The sequence below is a fragment of the Staurois parvus genome, unplaced genomic scaffold, assembly GCF_062004578.1.
Source record: "Staurois parvus isolate SC_StPar_1 unplaced genomic scaffold, SC_StPar_1.0 ptg000020l, whole genome shotgun sequence".
Lineage (NCBI taxonomy): Eukaryota > Metazoa > Chordata > Amphibia > Anura > Ranidae > Staurois > Staurois parvus.
In genome coordinates, this window is record NW_028317816.1 from 14,366,735 (window position 1) to 14,383,617 (window position 16,883).

General features: G+C 40.1%; 1 protein-coding gene across 1 annotated transcript; it reads left to right on the plus strand.

Annotated features, from left to right (window-relative positions):
* The first annotated feature begins 245 nt into the window (after nt 1-245).
* TMEM158 (transmembrane protein 158) lies at nt 246-5,099 on the plus strand. Its single transcript, XM_089687419.1, has one exon. It carries the CDS (start codon nt 487-489, stop codon nt 1,426-1,428), a length of 942 nt encoding a protein of 313 aa, XP_089543545.1. The 5' UTR covers nt 246-486; the 3' UTR covers nt 1,429-5,099.
* Nucleotides 5,100-16,883: the final 11,784 nt, after the last annotated feature.

Genomic DNA, 16,883 nt, shown 5'->3' on the forward strand with positions numbered 1-16,883 from the left:
CAAAATGATATCACATTAAGCTAGAAATGTAGAAAACTCTAAATGCGGTTGTTATTTCTTCTACAAATCTTCGATCTGCCGCTGTTACTTTTTTTTCTTTACTTTGAGAACTATAACAAAATCTAAGCTAGCACCTGCTGCTTTTTTCTTTCAGAGGATCTTAGGTAAAAACATCCCCACTGTTCAGAGGGCTGTAAGTGTTGCAATGCATTTGTTAGGCAGGGGCCATCACTACTTGCTCCTCTGGAAACCTAAAAAATAAAAGAGATTGATAAAGATCATTGTGCAATTCTCTAATCATCTAAATCAAAAGCTGTGAGAAGAAGAAAGAGGAGGAGGGTAAAGCAGAGGGAGGATGACTTGGAGGCAGTGTGGAGCGATCTCAGTTACTAGCATCCTTTTCCACGCCTGTGTGAGTTTCAGTCTTTGTGCAAGCACTGTCTCTTTCCAGTTAACCATGCAGCCTCCTCTCTAACATCCTGTGCAATGAGGGTGCTGCGTCTGTGCCCTCCAAGCAGCCTGCTCCAGGGGCTAGTGGCTTTGTTGGCTATCTGTATCCAGCCACCAACAGAAGGATGGAGTCAGGAGGGACACACTGAAGAAGACATCTTCTTACTCCCTATTAATTCTTCAAGCAGGTCCTTGGCTAATCTGGAGTTTGACTTACAAACTGAAAAGAGGACAACAGTTGCGGAGAGTGGCGAAGAGCTTAGGGGAACCCAACCAGGACATACCAAGATCCCACCTTCTTCCTCTCCTTCTCCTCTACCTTCTGCCAGTAATACCTGGGAGAGCAACAAAGAGACTTTGATCCTGTCTCCTCAAACCCATCAGGAGTTCCATGCCTCCCATTCTCAACAACATGGGTCAGTGCACTGCAATATCAGTGTTCAGAGGCTAATGCTCACCTCTCTACTGGTCCGCTGGGGGCGTCAATTGGGCTTCCAGTGCGACCTGTTGCTCTTTTCTACCAATAATCATGGCAGAGCATTTTTCGCAGCAGCCTATAACCGGGTGGTATCCCCAGTTGTTATTGAGCATCTAGGGGTTTCCGGTGCTCAACAGGAATTTCGCCTTTGCATAGGATGTGGATGGTCAAGAAGCAGGAGGAGTGGTCACCTGAGGCACCAGCATGCTTCTTCTGCTGCATCTTCTACCTTTTCTTTCATTTCTTCAACTTCAACAGATCCTCAAAATTCGCTGTTAGGAGAATCACTGAATTTCTGCTGCCTGGACTTCAGTTTAGAGGAGCTGAGAGGTGAACAGGGCTGGAGAATGAATCGGAAGCCTATTGAGTCCACTTTGGTAGCCTGTTTCATGACTCTGGTTATCATTGTTTGGAGTGTTGCTGCCCTCATCTGGCCAGTGCCCATTATTGCTGGGTTCTTGCCTAATGGTATGGAACAGAGAAGGACAAGTAGTAAATAGCCTTTAAAAATGATTTAACATAAAACATAGTTATGTCATTATACAATGGTGTGCTGTGTTGTAAAACAACTGCCCTTTTCTCAGTAAGCTTGATTTTTTAATGTAATTATTTTTTATTAATTTCCTTATCTCTTACAAAATTTGTAAAAGCCTATCAATGATGTGTGCAATTTTATTTCTATATGATTTCACAACTTACATATGAACATACTATTATATGAATGTAAAATACATAATGATATTCAAAAATGCTGCAAAATGTATATCCCTCCAACTTGCAATATAAACTACAGTTACTCCAATTTACTTTAGAACAGTGTACTCTGAACAGATTACATAGGAATGTATGTGTTTATTTACTAAGAAAAGAGATAACATACAAATAATTTAGTCTGGCATCTTGGTGCAGGGACTGTGACTGATACGGGAAACTATCAGCATAGATAAAGTAAGCATACAGTTGTAGGTATATATTAGCAAAAGGATTACAACAGAGAAGGACTAGCTTTACGGTCATAGATAAGTTAAGTGTTAGGTTTTGGACTTAAAGGGTTAAGTTTCAGTGTTATGGAGGTTTAATATGAAGGTTTAAGGGCTGCTTATTGTTTAAAGTGTATGTAAATTTTAACAATAAATTTCTCTTATTTGCTCCATTTTGGTCTGTTATACCATTGAAAGTGTTTAATTTTATCTGTGTAGCTGTATCACAGAATTCTTGTGAGCTGATATCTTCCTGTACTCTTTGCCTCTGGACTGTTATCAGTTAGCATTATCCCCTGCTCTCTGAGGGAGGTGTTATGTAGTCCTAACACACTCCCAGTCCTAAGGTGACAATGCTACTCAGTACAGTTGTCATCCTATAACAGAAAGTGACTTAATGGCAAGAATATCAACTTAAACTAAAGAAAAAGAAAACTAATGAAGCCACCACGACTAGGAACTGGCAAGCTGCAATACTAGCAATTTCTCTTCTTGGGTTTAGATACGCTTTAAATTAAGGGTTAAATTTAGAGGAAGGATTGATTTATAAATTAAAGTCAGGTTAGGTGTTAGTAAGTTTTAGAGTTAAGTTAGGGGTAATATTAAGGTGCCAGTGTGCGGTGCGGATTCTGAGCCGAAACAGTTAAGTGTTAAGGTTCTTTTATGTGGACTTTGTCCACTCAGTTTAAAAAGGGATCTGTGAACAGATCCCCTGCTGAAACATTGCAGAATGGGACAGACGTCACTTTTGTGACATCCAAGGCCTTTAAAGTTTTTTCCAAATTTTGCCAACTGCTCATAGACTTATATGGAGCTTCCGAACAGGTCCATATGAATAACTGGCCACTGTAACCAGAATGAAAGGACACCTAATTTTACTTTAAAATTTAGGTTTATATAAATAGTAGAGGCATGTGGATATTATTATTATTATTATACAGGATTTATATAGCGCCAACAGTTTGCTCAGCACTTTACAAAATGATAGAACATATTTTTGCCAAACAACTCCATCTGGCTTCCAGTGCTAAAAAAAAATGTCAAATGCCCAAAGCAACTTTTTAGAATGTATCTTTGTTTCAAATGTTCTCAACTGCTAAATGGTAAAATTATATGAGCTACTGTATTTTAATGCCATTAGTGATCTTTTTAATGCCTTCCTAAATAAACCAAGTGCAAAGGACAAAGATTTGCCAAAGCTCATAGCAACTAATTAGATATCAGTTTTTAGCATTTGCATGTAATTAGTTTAATCAGAACTGATTAGCTGTTCACAGCTCTTTACAATTTATTATTAAATAATGCATGATGGCTTAACCATGTATTCACTTATGTATACAACGGGGATGAATTACTAAACTGAAAGTGTTACTAAACCCAGGACCTTGCACTCACTATATCTGATCTCCCACAGTACCCAGAACATGGAAATTAAATGACTTTAGTAAATATAAACTACTAAATGCCTTTTCTTTGGCCCAGTGCTGATCACATGCACTCCCCCAAAGAAAAAGAAAAAATGCTCTAGCCACACACTAAACTGGGCATGTGCAGAGTGACGCCTAGAATTCTGTACTATCAGCAGATTGATTGGGGGCAGTGGAAGAAGGGGAGGATCAGAGAAGACAAGATTAAACAACCTTTTTACACAATGTGGATTAACCCATTAGGTTCCATAGCAAGTATAACAAGCATGCTTTACTGCATATAAAGTCTAATTTTACTGTTATGGGTTTAGTAAAACTTAAAAGTGTAGCTTAAGTAATTTTTAAAGTTTTGTATACAGTAGTGTCAAATTAAAACACTTGCTGTCCGTGCCCTTGCTACACAGATTCACCCTGTCCATTTATCCTTGTGTACCTGTACCACGGTCACTGATACTGAAAGTGATGAGAAATTCAAAAATGCGAGCTGTTACCAAACAAAGGTACAGAAGGGAAATCTTCCAAAGAGGCCACTTGTTCCAGTGACAGCTGTCTAAGAGATTTCCCTAACCTTGAAGAGATCTCCTCTTACATCCTTGTAAATGTGTACTGTATAGGATAGAAGCGAAGGGAAATCGCCCCAATGGAACACAGATGCCAAAAAACTGAAAGTGGTTAACTGTTATCTAATCTATTAAAATGGAAAAAAGGTTTGGATTTAGATACACAGTACTTTAAACTATTTCTTTGTCCTGTACTATATGATCAAGATAAGAAGTTTTGACTTTAAATATACTTTAAGCTATTTCCAATTAAAGGCAAAAGAACCATATCTTAAGTATAGTGAACTACATAAATGTAAAAGTCCTGGGTGGTTTTTGAAAACCTTTGTCTTATAGATGCAGTTATATTAGCAACTTGGCACAAAAACATTATAAACACAAAATCATAGCACTATCCATTAATTCAAGAAATACCATGTGTGGGTTTATGTAGTAAGCCAATATGAAGTAATGTTTTATGTGCAACAACCCATATCATTATTTTGTGGGCTGGCGTCTCTAAACTGATGAATTGTGAACAGATTGGTTGCTATGGGTTGATGCAATTTTCATGGTTCTTTGTACTGCCTTGCAGAGTAAGCAAAAGAACATTTTAGTCTGTGTATCTCTGTTGGAGCGTATGCACATACATGTATTAACAAGAAATTAAGATGTGTTTTGTTCTTCCTTTCTGAATCAAGTCTGTATGTTAAACTTAACTGGGTTGATTTGCTAAAGGCAAACAGGCTGTTTACTTTGTAAAAGAATTAATGAATGTTAAGCTCCACTGACTCCCATCATCTAATCATATGCAAGTAAACAAAGTTTTCTAAAATGTTCCTTGCCCATTAAGGGGTATTTTTCACAAAGTGAATTTTTACTACATTCACTAAATGAGGGAAAAAATCATAAACAGCCTATTTGCTTTTAGTAAACAAACCCTAATGACTTTCGGCAGAAAAGAGTTTTGTTTGTTGATCGGTGCATTTCTATTCTGAGCTATCACTTTTTATACTAGATAGTCATTATGAAAATGCATTCTCCCCATCCTGCAAGGTGAACATTGAGTGGAACTGTGCTGACCATTACACACTGTATAAACTACCATTGTACAGCCAAAATCACAATCCAGCATACGGTATTGCCTTCTACCACTTCAGAGATGTCTCTAATTGTCAAGATATTACCATGTACCTTGGAACATATTAAACACTCACAAATTAGAGTTCTGCTTTGTGAATGTTGGGATTTAGTAATGACTTGTAGACTCATTATGAAATACCAAATTAAAGAGACCCTGTCACCTTGATATACAGATACCATGCTACATGTAAATCTAGTCTTTAAGTGATAAAGGTGTGTCTGACCTTGCGCGGTTTTAGTGCATTTCCCTGGGGCACATTTAGGACCCTGCATTTATTATATCTGGTCTTCTACAGTACACAGAACATGGAAATGAAATTATTTTAGTAAATATAAACTGCTAAATACCTTTTCTCATCAGCAGTGTATAGCAGTCTTGTGACTTCTGTCAGTGTCCAGCAGAGCACTGGTTAAAGCTTGTAGGAAGAGTTTTAATTCTCCTATCACTGTCCTATGAGGCTGCAGGACCCTTGACCCTCTGTCTGGACAGTGCAGATTGGTCCAGTGCTGATCACATGCACTCTCCCAACACCTGAAGTGTCTCCTGTACCCAACACTTCCAGGAGTCTTGGATGCCTGGTGCCCTTCTGCACTCTCTGGTTTCTTGCAATGACACCTACGTTACTTCATTACACAGTAGTGATGTAGGGATAAGTGAAAGGAAACACATTTGAAGGGGGCTGGGTATGTGACTAAACTATGTAAAGCATAAAGTGTCTGATAGAAGAAATGTCTGTTTCCCTTCTAGCAACCAGGCAGTCATTGCTATCCATTCATGCTCTAACCTGCCGTAGCAACAGCAGAAGTACTGCTTGTTGGGTATTCATACAGAACGTCAGTCATACATTAGGTTCATGTGCGTTATCGTTAATTCCTAGTTAAAGTAATTCCTAAAGTTGGCTATACACTGACACATTTTCTTTTTTGTTCAGCCTGCAGACTAACAGTGGGGATGGACGAATTGCCCTGCTGGTGGCGGTGGCCATCAGAAAACCCAAATTAGTTGCAGCTTCTGTTCAGCCAACAATTTTCCACCCAGCTCCTTTGATTTTTCAATTGAAAGATGTTGGACAGGAAGGGGCGGCAAGGGCAACCCACAAAATGAATTTTCTCCAGTTTGCACAGTATATGGCCAGATTAAGTAGCCGCCTTCAACGTGATTAGGTGACAGATAAACTTTAGAGGTTGACTCAAGAGCTGTCTTACCTATTCAAAACTATTGTCATGCTTGGTTTTTTATAATAAAACAACTATAAATGCTCTAATCTTAGCCTGTATAATAATAATAATAATAATAATAATCGTACACAGGATTCTTTTCCAACAACATAAAAATGAAGAGGCTACTGTCAGTATTTTCAGCACGAGTCTGCTGCTGATTTCTTTGTTCTCCACGAATGCAAGGTAAAAAATGTGTAGGTGTGAAGACCGATTAACTGTCGCAGAGAAAAAATGAACTTTGTATACTAAGCAAAATCCATTATCACAATTCATTTTGACATTTACCACTTTACTTCTAAATCATCTGACAATCACTCATTCAGAACAGGAGCAATATGTGAGCAAAAGCTAGAGCTTTAAAGGCTACATATGGTAGATCTGGGGAAAAGAAATAAAAAAAAAAGAAGCAGAGCATGTTTGAAATTCAGTTGTAATTAAAATTCAGTAAGTATAACTTTCTTAGTAGTAGGTTTTACTTCTACAGCTCATGATGATTATAGTAATGCAGTGTACTACAGGGTATTTAGTCTTTTTTTGTGGTGGTTGAGTTTTACATGTTCTTCCCACCATAGTACACTACTTGTCCAAGGTTCTATAGGGATTCCGGTCCTTTAATTCTGCTGCTTTCCCTGTAAAATAAATAAATATATATATATATATATATATATATATATCTCCTTTAGTCATTTGAATAAAGAACATTTTTTAAATTACAAAATGTTGCAAAATGTTGTATATTTATATTTTTCATAAAGGGCCCATTCACACCTGAGAGTTTTGTAGCTTGTAGCTCACAAAAACGCTCATAAAAGCAAAAACTTATTGCATTCAATAGCCCTTGTTCACATATGGGCATCTTGCCACTTGTAGGTGAATGCCTGTTGCTCCAAAAACTAAATGAGCTATGTATCAGGCAAAGTTGAGTGTTTTTGGCCCCGTAGACTTCAATGGGAATGCCTGTGTATACACTTGATTTGAGCGTTGTTTTTTTTAGGCCCTTTTTTTAGCACATATTAACTGATCTCCTCCTCCAAGTAATTTCCTGTAGCTAAAACGAAAAGCCTCAAGCATAAATACACATGTAAAAAGCCTGTAATACTCTTCTAAAAACGCTTGTATACACTTGCAAAAATGCTCAAATAAAAACCCTTGAAAATCGCTCTGCTCCAGTGTGAATGCAGCCTAAAAACCCAAGCATTATTACTTGATATAGGTTGATAATGATACAGAAATAATAATGAAGATGCTAGCAAGTATTGCCTGTAGGCTGGTACAGTGCATTATTTCACCACTGCTGACTTACCATGTCTTGTTTTGCACTGTATCCCTGTGTGTAGGTAGTCATTTTAGTAGAGGAAGGGCTTTGCTTAGTAAAGTCAGACCTATCTCCCTATTGACTGGTGGGGTAATGATCAGGAACCAGCAGGAGAGGTAGAGAAAGTACAGATCTACTGAATTTACAAAATAGGATTAAGAAAATGCTTGCACTGCAGGTCCTCAGGTATAGCTTCCAAAATCAACAAGTCCTCAGAATAACAGTGAGCAGCACAGTAGTGAAATTACAACATCTCACTCGAAATCTTGTGAAAGTAGCAGACTGAGGCATCAGTGCCTTAGATCAGAGGTCTTCAAAATACAGGCCATGGGCCACATTCAACTTGCCTCAAGATTTTATCAGGCCCGCACTAGGGCCATTGGCATATCCTTAGACCCAGTATACAGACTGATTATTCAGATTGATTGATTTCCACTCTTCATATGTTAGAAACACATGCAAACTGCATACTGACATTACCCTCAGTTAAAACAAAACTACAACACTGCAAGGCAGTAAGCCATTGAACCACCAAGGCCCTATTATTTCACAAACTAAATACAATTTTGAAAACAAAAAAGAAAAAAAAAAAAAAAGTAAAAATATGGACCTCCCATAAGTGTTGTATTCACTGTTCAAGTTGACTTAAGTGAAAAGAAGGTGTTAATCCACAATGTCATAACATAATGTACACAGATGTTAACAGTCACCATTAACACATATGGACATATATAAGATGATTTACTAAAGGAATTGAGAATGTTCACACAATGAAATGTCGTTCCCTTCAATTATCCAAGCAAATAAGTAAACTGGGAAATTCGATTTTTCACCATTTGTAAAGCTTTCTAAAAGTATGTATTAATTTTCTGTATTTACATATAAACATCAACATATTAGCTGGTACTTTATAGGCCTCAAAAACGCCTGTTTTACAGGCGCTTGACTTTTTTTTGATGTTTGACTTTATTTTTTTTCCTACCTCTAAATGCCTATATGTCCATGCACACATAGGCATTTACAGGTGTTTAGAGGCAGAAAAAAACCCCCATCACTTGCGCCTTCAGGAGAGGAGAATTTTGGCAGAAAAAAAAAACGCCAGACGTGTTTAAATACAATGCCTATGAAATGCCTAAGCAACTGACGCACCTAAACGTGCCTAACCACGGCTTAGGAGAAAAGCGTTTAGAAGAGCTGGACAAATGCCCAGTGTACAGGGAGCTTACAAGGTTCGCTCAGATTAGTCTCTATCCCAAGCTGCTTTACAATCTAATGTTCCATTAAATACATGATTCTTACCAGCTCTAGGACCAATTTGGTGAGTCCCCATTTATTCAACCACAACCTTTCTCAACCAGTTTCCTATGGATTCCTACCACTGAGCAAGTTCTGCCTCTCAGATAAGTAACCACTGGCAAAAATGATCATTTTAGCTAACTGTAAAGTGGGGATTCTTCCCAATGACCATATTGCTAATCTACAGTGGGCTACAGATACAGGGGGTTGGGTTACTAAAACTAGAGAGAGCAAAATCTGATGTGGCTGTACCAATCAATTTCTAACAACAGCTTTGACGGAAAAAACTGGAAACCGATTGGTTTCTACACAGAGCTCCACCAGATTTTGCATTCTCCAGTTTTAGTAAATCAATCCCATAGTAGTTATTAGCAGAGGTTCCCTGAGACCAGGAAGTTATATCAGGGGTTCCTTGGTGTTAAAAATTTTAGAAGGAAACCAGAGAAACTGGAGAAAACCATGCTTATATTATATCTGGAGCATTTGCTGAAGTCACTTGCTAGATAGCACCACTGATGCAACAAGCAGGCAATACATATCAGTGACACACTCTTTTTCTTAACTCCAGTCAAACAGTTAAATATGCAGCTGGAATACACATATAAGAGCTGCTTAACTGCTTGCCGTCCTCTCACAGAACATCTACTGCGAGCGGGTGGCAGCTGCAGGCTAGGTAATGTACGAGTATGTCACCACCTGCTTGCAGTCTTTTGGGCTCGCATGTGCGTGGCCCCTGCTGATACGTGCTGTGATTGGACACAGCACGAGTTTGGCAGCAGGTTTCAGCCAATGATTTTGCCTAAAACCTGCTGATCAGCTGTGTCCAATCAAAGCACAGAGTTCTTTGTTTACTAACACACAGAACTCTGTGTAAACATAACACCGATCTGGCTGTTTCTTCTCCCTGAAAAGCAGGGAAAAGCAGGGAGAAAAAAAAACAGCTAGATCTGTGAGTAACAGCAGCACACATTACACTTTTTAGGCACATAGCTTGTATTCGTGTCACAAGCGACATCAGTGTCAGTTAGTGTCCCTCCCAGCATGTATTTGTTAGTGCCAGACTGCCCGCCACATTGTCACAGTCACATTATAAGTCGCTGATCACTGCCATTGGTGTCTTTACTGTAGCTGCATAAATTTCAGTATATGTACCATAGTAGTCTACAATCCTAACCCTTCAGCTGACTAGCATCGGGGCCCAGTTGCACCATTGGTGCACATGAGAATAGTCTCAGTCAAGTCTGCAGGCAGCAATAAGGCTACTAGATGGTTGTACGATCAGTTCCTTAAAAGGAACAGTCTCTCTCTCTCTCTAGCATCAGATAGTAAATCCACACAGCAGCAGCTCACTGGTCACAGCAATATTGCAGCTCACTATCTGATCCACTCTCTGCTCTGCACCCAGGTGACTTTGGTTGTCGTTACCCCGAACTCAGCACTCTGCATCTTGCTCAGGCTGCCGACATACTGCACTGGTGGTGCACACTGGACAGCGATGTGCACTCTCTGGTCTCTCTCCCGGCAAAAAGGAAACTATTCATTCCACAGCCTGAGAAATGCAACTTTTTTTCTCCATTTATTGCCATCTTGTTCTGGGAACTGTAGTCCAATGGTCCAGAAAAGTCCATAGCATAATTCCCTTCCTGGACTTCACTTCCCATATTCCATTGTGGCCAGCATAGAGGTCTCTTGGAATTCTTTTGGCTTGTCTGCTCCCCCTACTAGTTAGAGGCAGGCAATGTTGCTAGGTCCAGCAGGAACAGTTTAGTAAGAGCATAGAAAACAGCTGAAGCATTTGGTATCTTACTATGGAGATATACCTTCATTTCCTGTCCTGTAGATTCAACAGGAAGTGAGATCATATTTTTCTAGTGTGAGGTATAGTCCCTCTTAGTCAGTTGTCACAGGAACAAGTGTCTCCATTGAAAAATTTCCCCTCTATTCCTGTTCTGGTGGCAATGTAAACATTTGGATTTATCCTAAATTTAATTCCTTGTGACACTGATGATCAGGACAATTAGAGAAAGTGACTCACCCTAGCAGAGACACAGGCAGCAATGAAAACATGACAATGGTTCTAACCCCTCACCACTCTATCAGAATTTTAAAAAAGGTTTTGCCTATGGTCCCTGCATTGGTCTTGATGGCAGAAGACATTAGACCACCAGAGGGGAAGAAGCTGCAGGAACTAGTCTAGCAGTACAGAAGAGCCTGTGGGAGTGGAAGATCGGGTAAGTACAAAAGGCTATACCCAGACCTCCTAGATAAACAAGCAGTCAACCCCTGCAGTATGGGCACAGCCCCACTGCAACGCATGACATTGGTTTCCTGGAGTTCAGCTTTACTGTTAGGGTCCTTGCTGTATGCATGCAGGATCTTCCTGGTAGAAAGATCCAGTGCTAAAAAATGTGAGTATGGTCTGTATAGTGCATGCATATATGTTCGTAAAAATTATTAGAACTATAAAAAAAACATCTACTATAGGGGGAGGTGTGATTTATGCATATAAAACAGATTTTTGTATTTTGTTTTGCGGATCTAAACCACGGCATGCGTTTACTGATATTTATGCCCCTGTGTGTAGAGGCCCGTTGAAAGCAATGGGCCACATTCAGTTAATTTAAAAAAATGTCTGAATACCTAAAAATGTGGTATTTTTGTCATCCATGTGCAACAGCCCTTTATGTGTTAACAAAAATGTTTAATTCATGTCACTTTATCATATGCATCGGAGTATATTATTGATTCATACCTTGAATATTCTGAAACAGTCTTCAACAGATATCTCTGGTGTGCTGGGGCTATAATGCAGATAAGTAGGAAATGAAAGAGACACTACATGTTCAGTTTGCAAAACAAATTAGCAACAATGCTTGTTCAAACACAGCATTTGCTTACACCTGTAGAAGTCAAATTATTTCAGCACAAGTTTGCTGTTGTGGTTTAAATGTTCAAAGCATACGGTGTGCAGGCAGGCTATATAAAGTGAATGGGTGTGCATCAGCAATATGGATTCACCCGCACAGCTGAATCTGACATATGTAGGGTCAGGTATACAGAGCCTGTATGTCAAGGTCTATGCCTGTCATACTATGGGTCCATTTACTTTATATAGGATGCCTACGTGCAGCTTAGCTCTAGTACAAAAAAATAAAAACAGCTTTTTGCACTGCAAGGGGTTGAGTGTCTTTGCCAATGAGCCATTAAAGACTGTGCTACAAACTAACAGACATGTACACACCTCAGGATACTCATTTTTCAAGTAATGAAACTGTTCCATTACATATGCCCTTCTGCACATGCCATTCTGCAAAGAAAAACTTAAGAAGTATATAATGTATTCAGAGTGCAGTGGTCAAGAGTATGTCATATGAAGGCCAGCATACAGAGTGCAGTAGTTGGGAGTATGAAATGTACAACAGTGTCAATCGTGTAGGGCTCAGAAGTGTGCAACATATAGGATGCCAGGGTCAGGAGTGCACAAAATGCACAAAAAATGTACAGGAGTCAGTAGTGGGTATTGCAGCAAGTGTAAAAATCAAGAGTGCATAATGCACAGGGTGCAGAGATCAGGAGTGGTTATCGTAGAGAGTACGGGGGTCAGGATTGCATATTGCATACAGTACCGGGGTCAGGAGTGGCTATCATGAAGCTATCATTCCAATACAGTGGTCAGGAGTAGCTATTGGACAGAGTATAGGGATCAAAAGTGTATAACGTACACTGTACAGGGGTCAGAAGTACATATTGCACAGGGTAGTGTAGAGAGTACAACCAAAACTTACCCTCTCCTCCAAGTACAACCCTCCCCCAACCCCAAGCCCATATGCCACCCAGTACAGATCTGCTCCCACAGACCTTATTCCCATTCCAGTACAGATTTTCCCCCATATCTTTAATTCCTCCTTAGCTCAGGCCCCTCCTCCCAGCTCTCAGAACAGAACACCAGTACAGACCACCCCCATAGCATAGATCCCCCACTCCCCCAGCCACATCTCAATATGGACCCTTTCCCTCCCCACCAGTACAGACCCCAACCTCCAGTAAAGACCCTCTCTCTCCCCACCAGTGCAGACCTCCCTACAGTACCTTTTACCTTGTTGTAAATTTAAGTCTAATTGGTTGCTATGATTTGCTGCACTTTGCAGGCATTTGAGTTCCATATTATTGGATGCTCACAAGGTAATTTGGCATCTAAACTTACAATCAGTTTTAATATTTTGCATCCCCGATCTAAAACATTTTACTTCTTGAACCAAAAATGATCCCTAAACAGCAAGCTCTTGCCTTTGAATAAAGAGATCTTTAAAATAGCATTCAATATCCTGTCCTGCATTTTCTTTTTTTTGTTAATTCTTTATTTACCCAGTTCCCACCTGGCCTCCAGATAAATGAAGGCTTGGCCAGACATTCACTGTTCATATGATGTTCTCCTGGAACAAACCCACTGTGGTGCAATCTGTCACCCACTTTGTCTACCAGACACAGTGGATGAACGATGAGTGTACTGGAGGCTGCCAGTACCATTTGATCACTGTGAGCAATCACAGCAGATCACATGACAATTGTATACAACAGATGGTTTTCATTCATGACATCCATTGTGTACTCTTGTGTTGATCTCTGACATGGTATAGCTAGCAACAATAGTAAACACTGAATGAATCAATTTAATTAAGTAAAAATGGTTGCTTGTAACAGTGAAATTCACTGGTATAAGCAATCATCCTGATCACTTCCACAGAGTACTATGGTAACATTGTATTCTTCTGTTCAGTGTGTTAAAAAAAAAAAAAAAATATCGTAAAAAAAATAAAGTAATTTTAAAATAGTACAACTTACATACATATAAAATAGTTTGTGGACTCTAACTTTCCTACAGGCTAAATTAACACTGATTTGGATTATTTTTACCTAAGAAATTTAGCAGAATACACTTTGACCTAAATTTATGAAGAAAGATTATTTATTTGCAAAATAATTTACTTGAAAAACAGAAACGAAGAAAAACATGTTTTTTAATTATTTTCTGTCTTTTTGTTCGTTTATTTAGCAAAAATAAAAAAACCCACATTGTGATTAAATGCCACCAAAAAAAGCTCTATTTGTGAGGAAAAAAGTATAAAAATGTAATATGGATACAGCGTTGCATTACTGCGCAATTGTCATTCAAAGTACGACAGCACTGAAAGCTGAAAATTGTCCTGGGCAGGAAAGGATGAAAGTGCCCAGTACTGAAGTGGTAAAGAATCACCTGAAAGTTTATTTACAGATATATCAGAAACATTCTCTTAGAGTGAGGAAGGGAATTCCCACAGAGATACAAAAATCAAAGTAACAGAAAGCGAACAACATATCTTTCATATAAAGAACAGTAATCCTCTCCTGGGTGTAGCACACTCTGCTTGTTCCCAGATTTCAAAGGGGGTCTCATAATTCAGATGTTTTGGACTGGTTCCAGGACATTTGGCTGGAGTGGAGCCAAGGAAGGGCCACCTACAAGGACCGGGTAGTCATTGTCAAGGTCAGATGGCCCAGCAGAAGCTACTCGGTGAACAAGCAGGGTCCCAATGGAGAAGCCATCAGCCTGCCTAACCCTGAAATGTACGGGTGAAAATGCTTGGGAAAACCCCTTTTACTTGAACACTTGGGCAAGATCACACCACCCACCCCTTTTTCTCTTTTTTTTTCTTCTTTTCTTTAGTATGGCCCATGAAGAAAATGTGGTGGTAAGGCCCAGAACACTGCTAAAGAGACTGATACTATTGAGGGGCGCCTCCTTCAGAGACTCTTGTGTAAAAAGTTTCTGCCAGCAGGATCATAACCCCCTGCTAGAAAACTGTACAGATAGTTTAGTTAGTGTGAGGGTCATGCTTCCTTTTGTCTTTCTGCAAGTTCATCATGGACGGCTGTCCTCCTGCTCAAATACGGGACTTTGTGACTTTTTCCAGTACATGTAAAGTTTCTGCTGGAAGGTGTCAGCGTCAGCAGCATAGTGATGCCAACAGAACCTGGAAGAGAAAAAGGTCAGTTTAACCACTTGCCTACTGGGCACTTATACCCCTTCCTGCCCAGTCAAATTTTCAGCTTTCAGCGCTGTCGCATTTTGAATGACAATTGTGCGGTCATGCAACACTGTGCCCATATGAAATTTTTATCATTTTTTTCACACAAATAGAGCTTTCTTTGGTGGTAATTAATCACCGCTGGGTGTTTTAGTTTTTGTATGAAAAAAAAAACATTTTTCTTTGTTTCTATTATAAAATTTATCAAAGCAGGTAATTTTTCTCCTTCACTGATGTGCGTTGATGAAGCTTCAATGATAGGCAGCACTGATGGGTGGCACTGATAGGCAGCACTAATGGGCGGCACTGATAGGCAGCACTGATAGGTGGATGCTAGAGATGAGCGAATCGAAGTAGGCGAAGTGGAATTCGTTTCGAATATTAGGAAAATTTCGATTCGCGTCGAATCCGAAAATAAGCAGACTTCGGATGCGCGAATCGAAATTTTTCCTAAAATGGCGGCGACATGTGCGGCGACGGAGCGGGGATGTCTGGGAAGGCGCGCAGATAAGGCGCGCTGACCCATAATGCATTCATTCATGACATGTGATCGCATTAGCCAATCAGCAGCCAGCCAGCCAGCACAGTGTAATGGTCGAGCTATAAATAGCGGCCATTTTAGAATTCTCCATTTGCCTCCAGTCATTCAACAGAGGCAGACCTGGCTGTATGCAGGGAGAGAGTTAGGGACAGAGAAACGTTACTTAGGGACAGAGAAACGTTAGTTAGGGCCACAGAAACGTTTACTTAGGGCCACAGAATCGTTAGTTAGGGCCACAGAAACGTTACTCAGGGACAGACAGAATTGTTACTGAGGGATACAGAATCGTTACTTAGGGCCACAGAAACGTTACTTAGGGCCACAGAAACGTTACTTAGGGCCACAGAAACGTTACTTAGGGACAGACACAGAATTGTTACTGAGGGACACAGATTTGTTACTGAGGGCCACAGAATCGTTACTGAGGGCCACAGAATCGTTACTGAGGGCCACAGAATTGTTACTTAGGGACAGACACAGAATTGTTACTGAGGGACACAGATTTGTTACTGAGGGCCACAGAATCGTTACTTAGGGCCACAGAAACGTTACTTAGGGCCACAGAAACGTTACTTAGGGCCACAGAATTGTTACTTAGGGACAGACACAGAATTGTTACTGAGGGCCACAGAATCGTTACTTAGGGACAGACACAGAATTGTTATTGAGGGACACAGAATTGTTACTGAGGGCCACAGAAACGTTACTTAGGGCCACAGAAACGTTACTTAGGGCCACAGAAACGTTACTTAGGGCCACAGAATTGTTACTTAGGGACAGACACAGAATTGTTATTGAGGGACACAGAATTGTTACTAAGGGCCACAGAAACGTTACTTAGGGCCACAGAAACGTTACTTAGGGCCACAGAATCGTTACTTAGGGCCACAGAAACGTTACTTAGGGCCACAGAAACGTTACTTAGGGACACAGAATTGTTACTCAGGGACAGACAGAATTGTTACTGAGGGATACAGAATTGTTACTGAGGGCCACAGAAACGTTACTTAGGGCCACAGAATTGTTACTTAGGGACAGACAGAATTGTTACTGAGGGACACAGATTTGTTACTGAGGGCCACAGAATCGTTACTTAGGGCCACAGAATTGTTACTTAGGGACAGACACAGAATTGTTAGTGAGGGACACAGATTTGTTACTGAGGGCCACAGAATCGTTACTTAGGGCCACAGAAACGTTACTTAGGGCCACAGAATTGTTACTTAGGGACAGACACAGAATTGTTACTGAGGGACACAGATTTGTTACTGAGGGCCACAGAATCGTTACTTAGGGCCACAGAATTGTTACTTAGGGACAGACACAGAATTGTTACTGAGGGACACAGATTTGTTACTGAGGGCCACAGAATCGTTACTTAGGGCCACAGAAACGTTACTTAGGGCCACAGAAACGTTACTTAGGGCC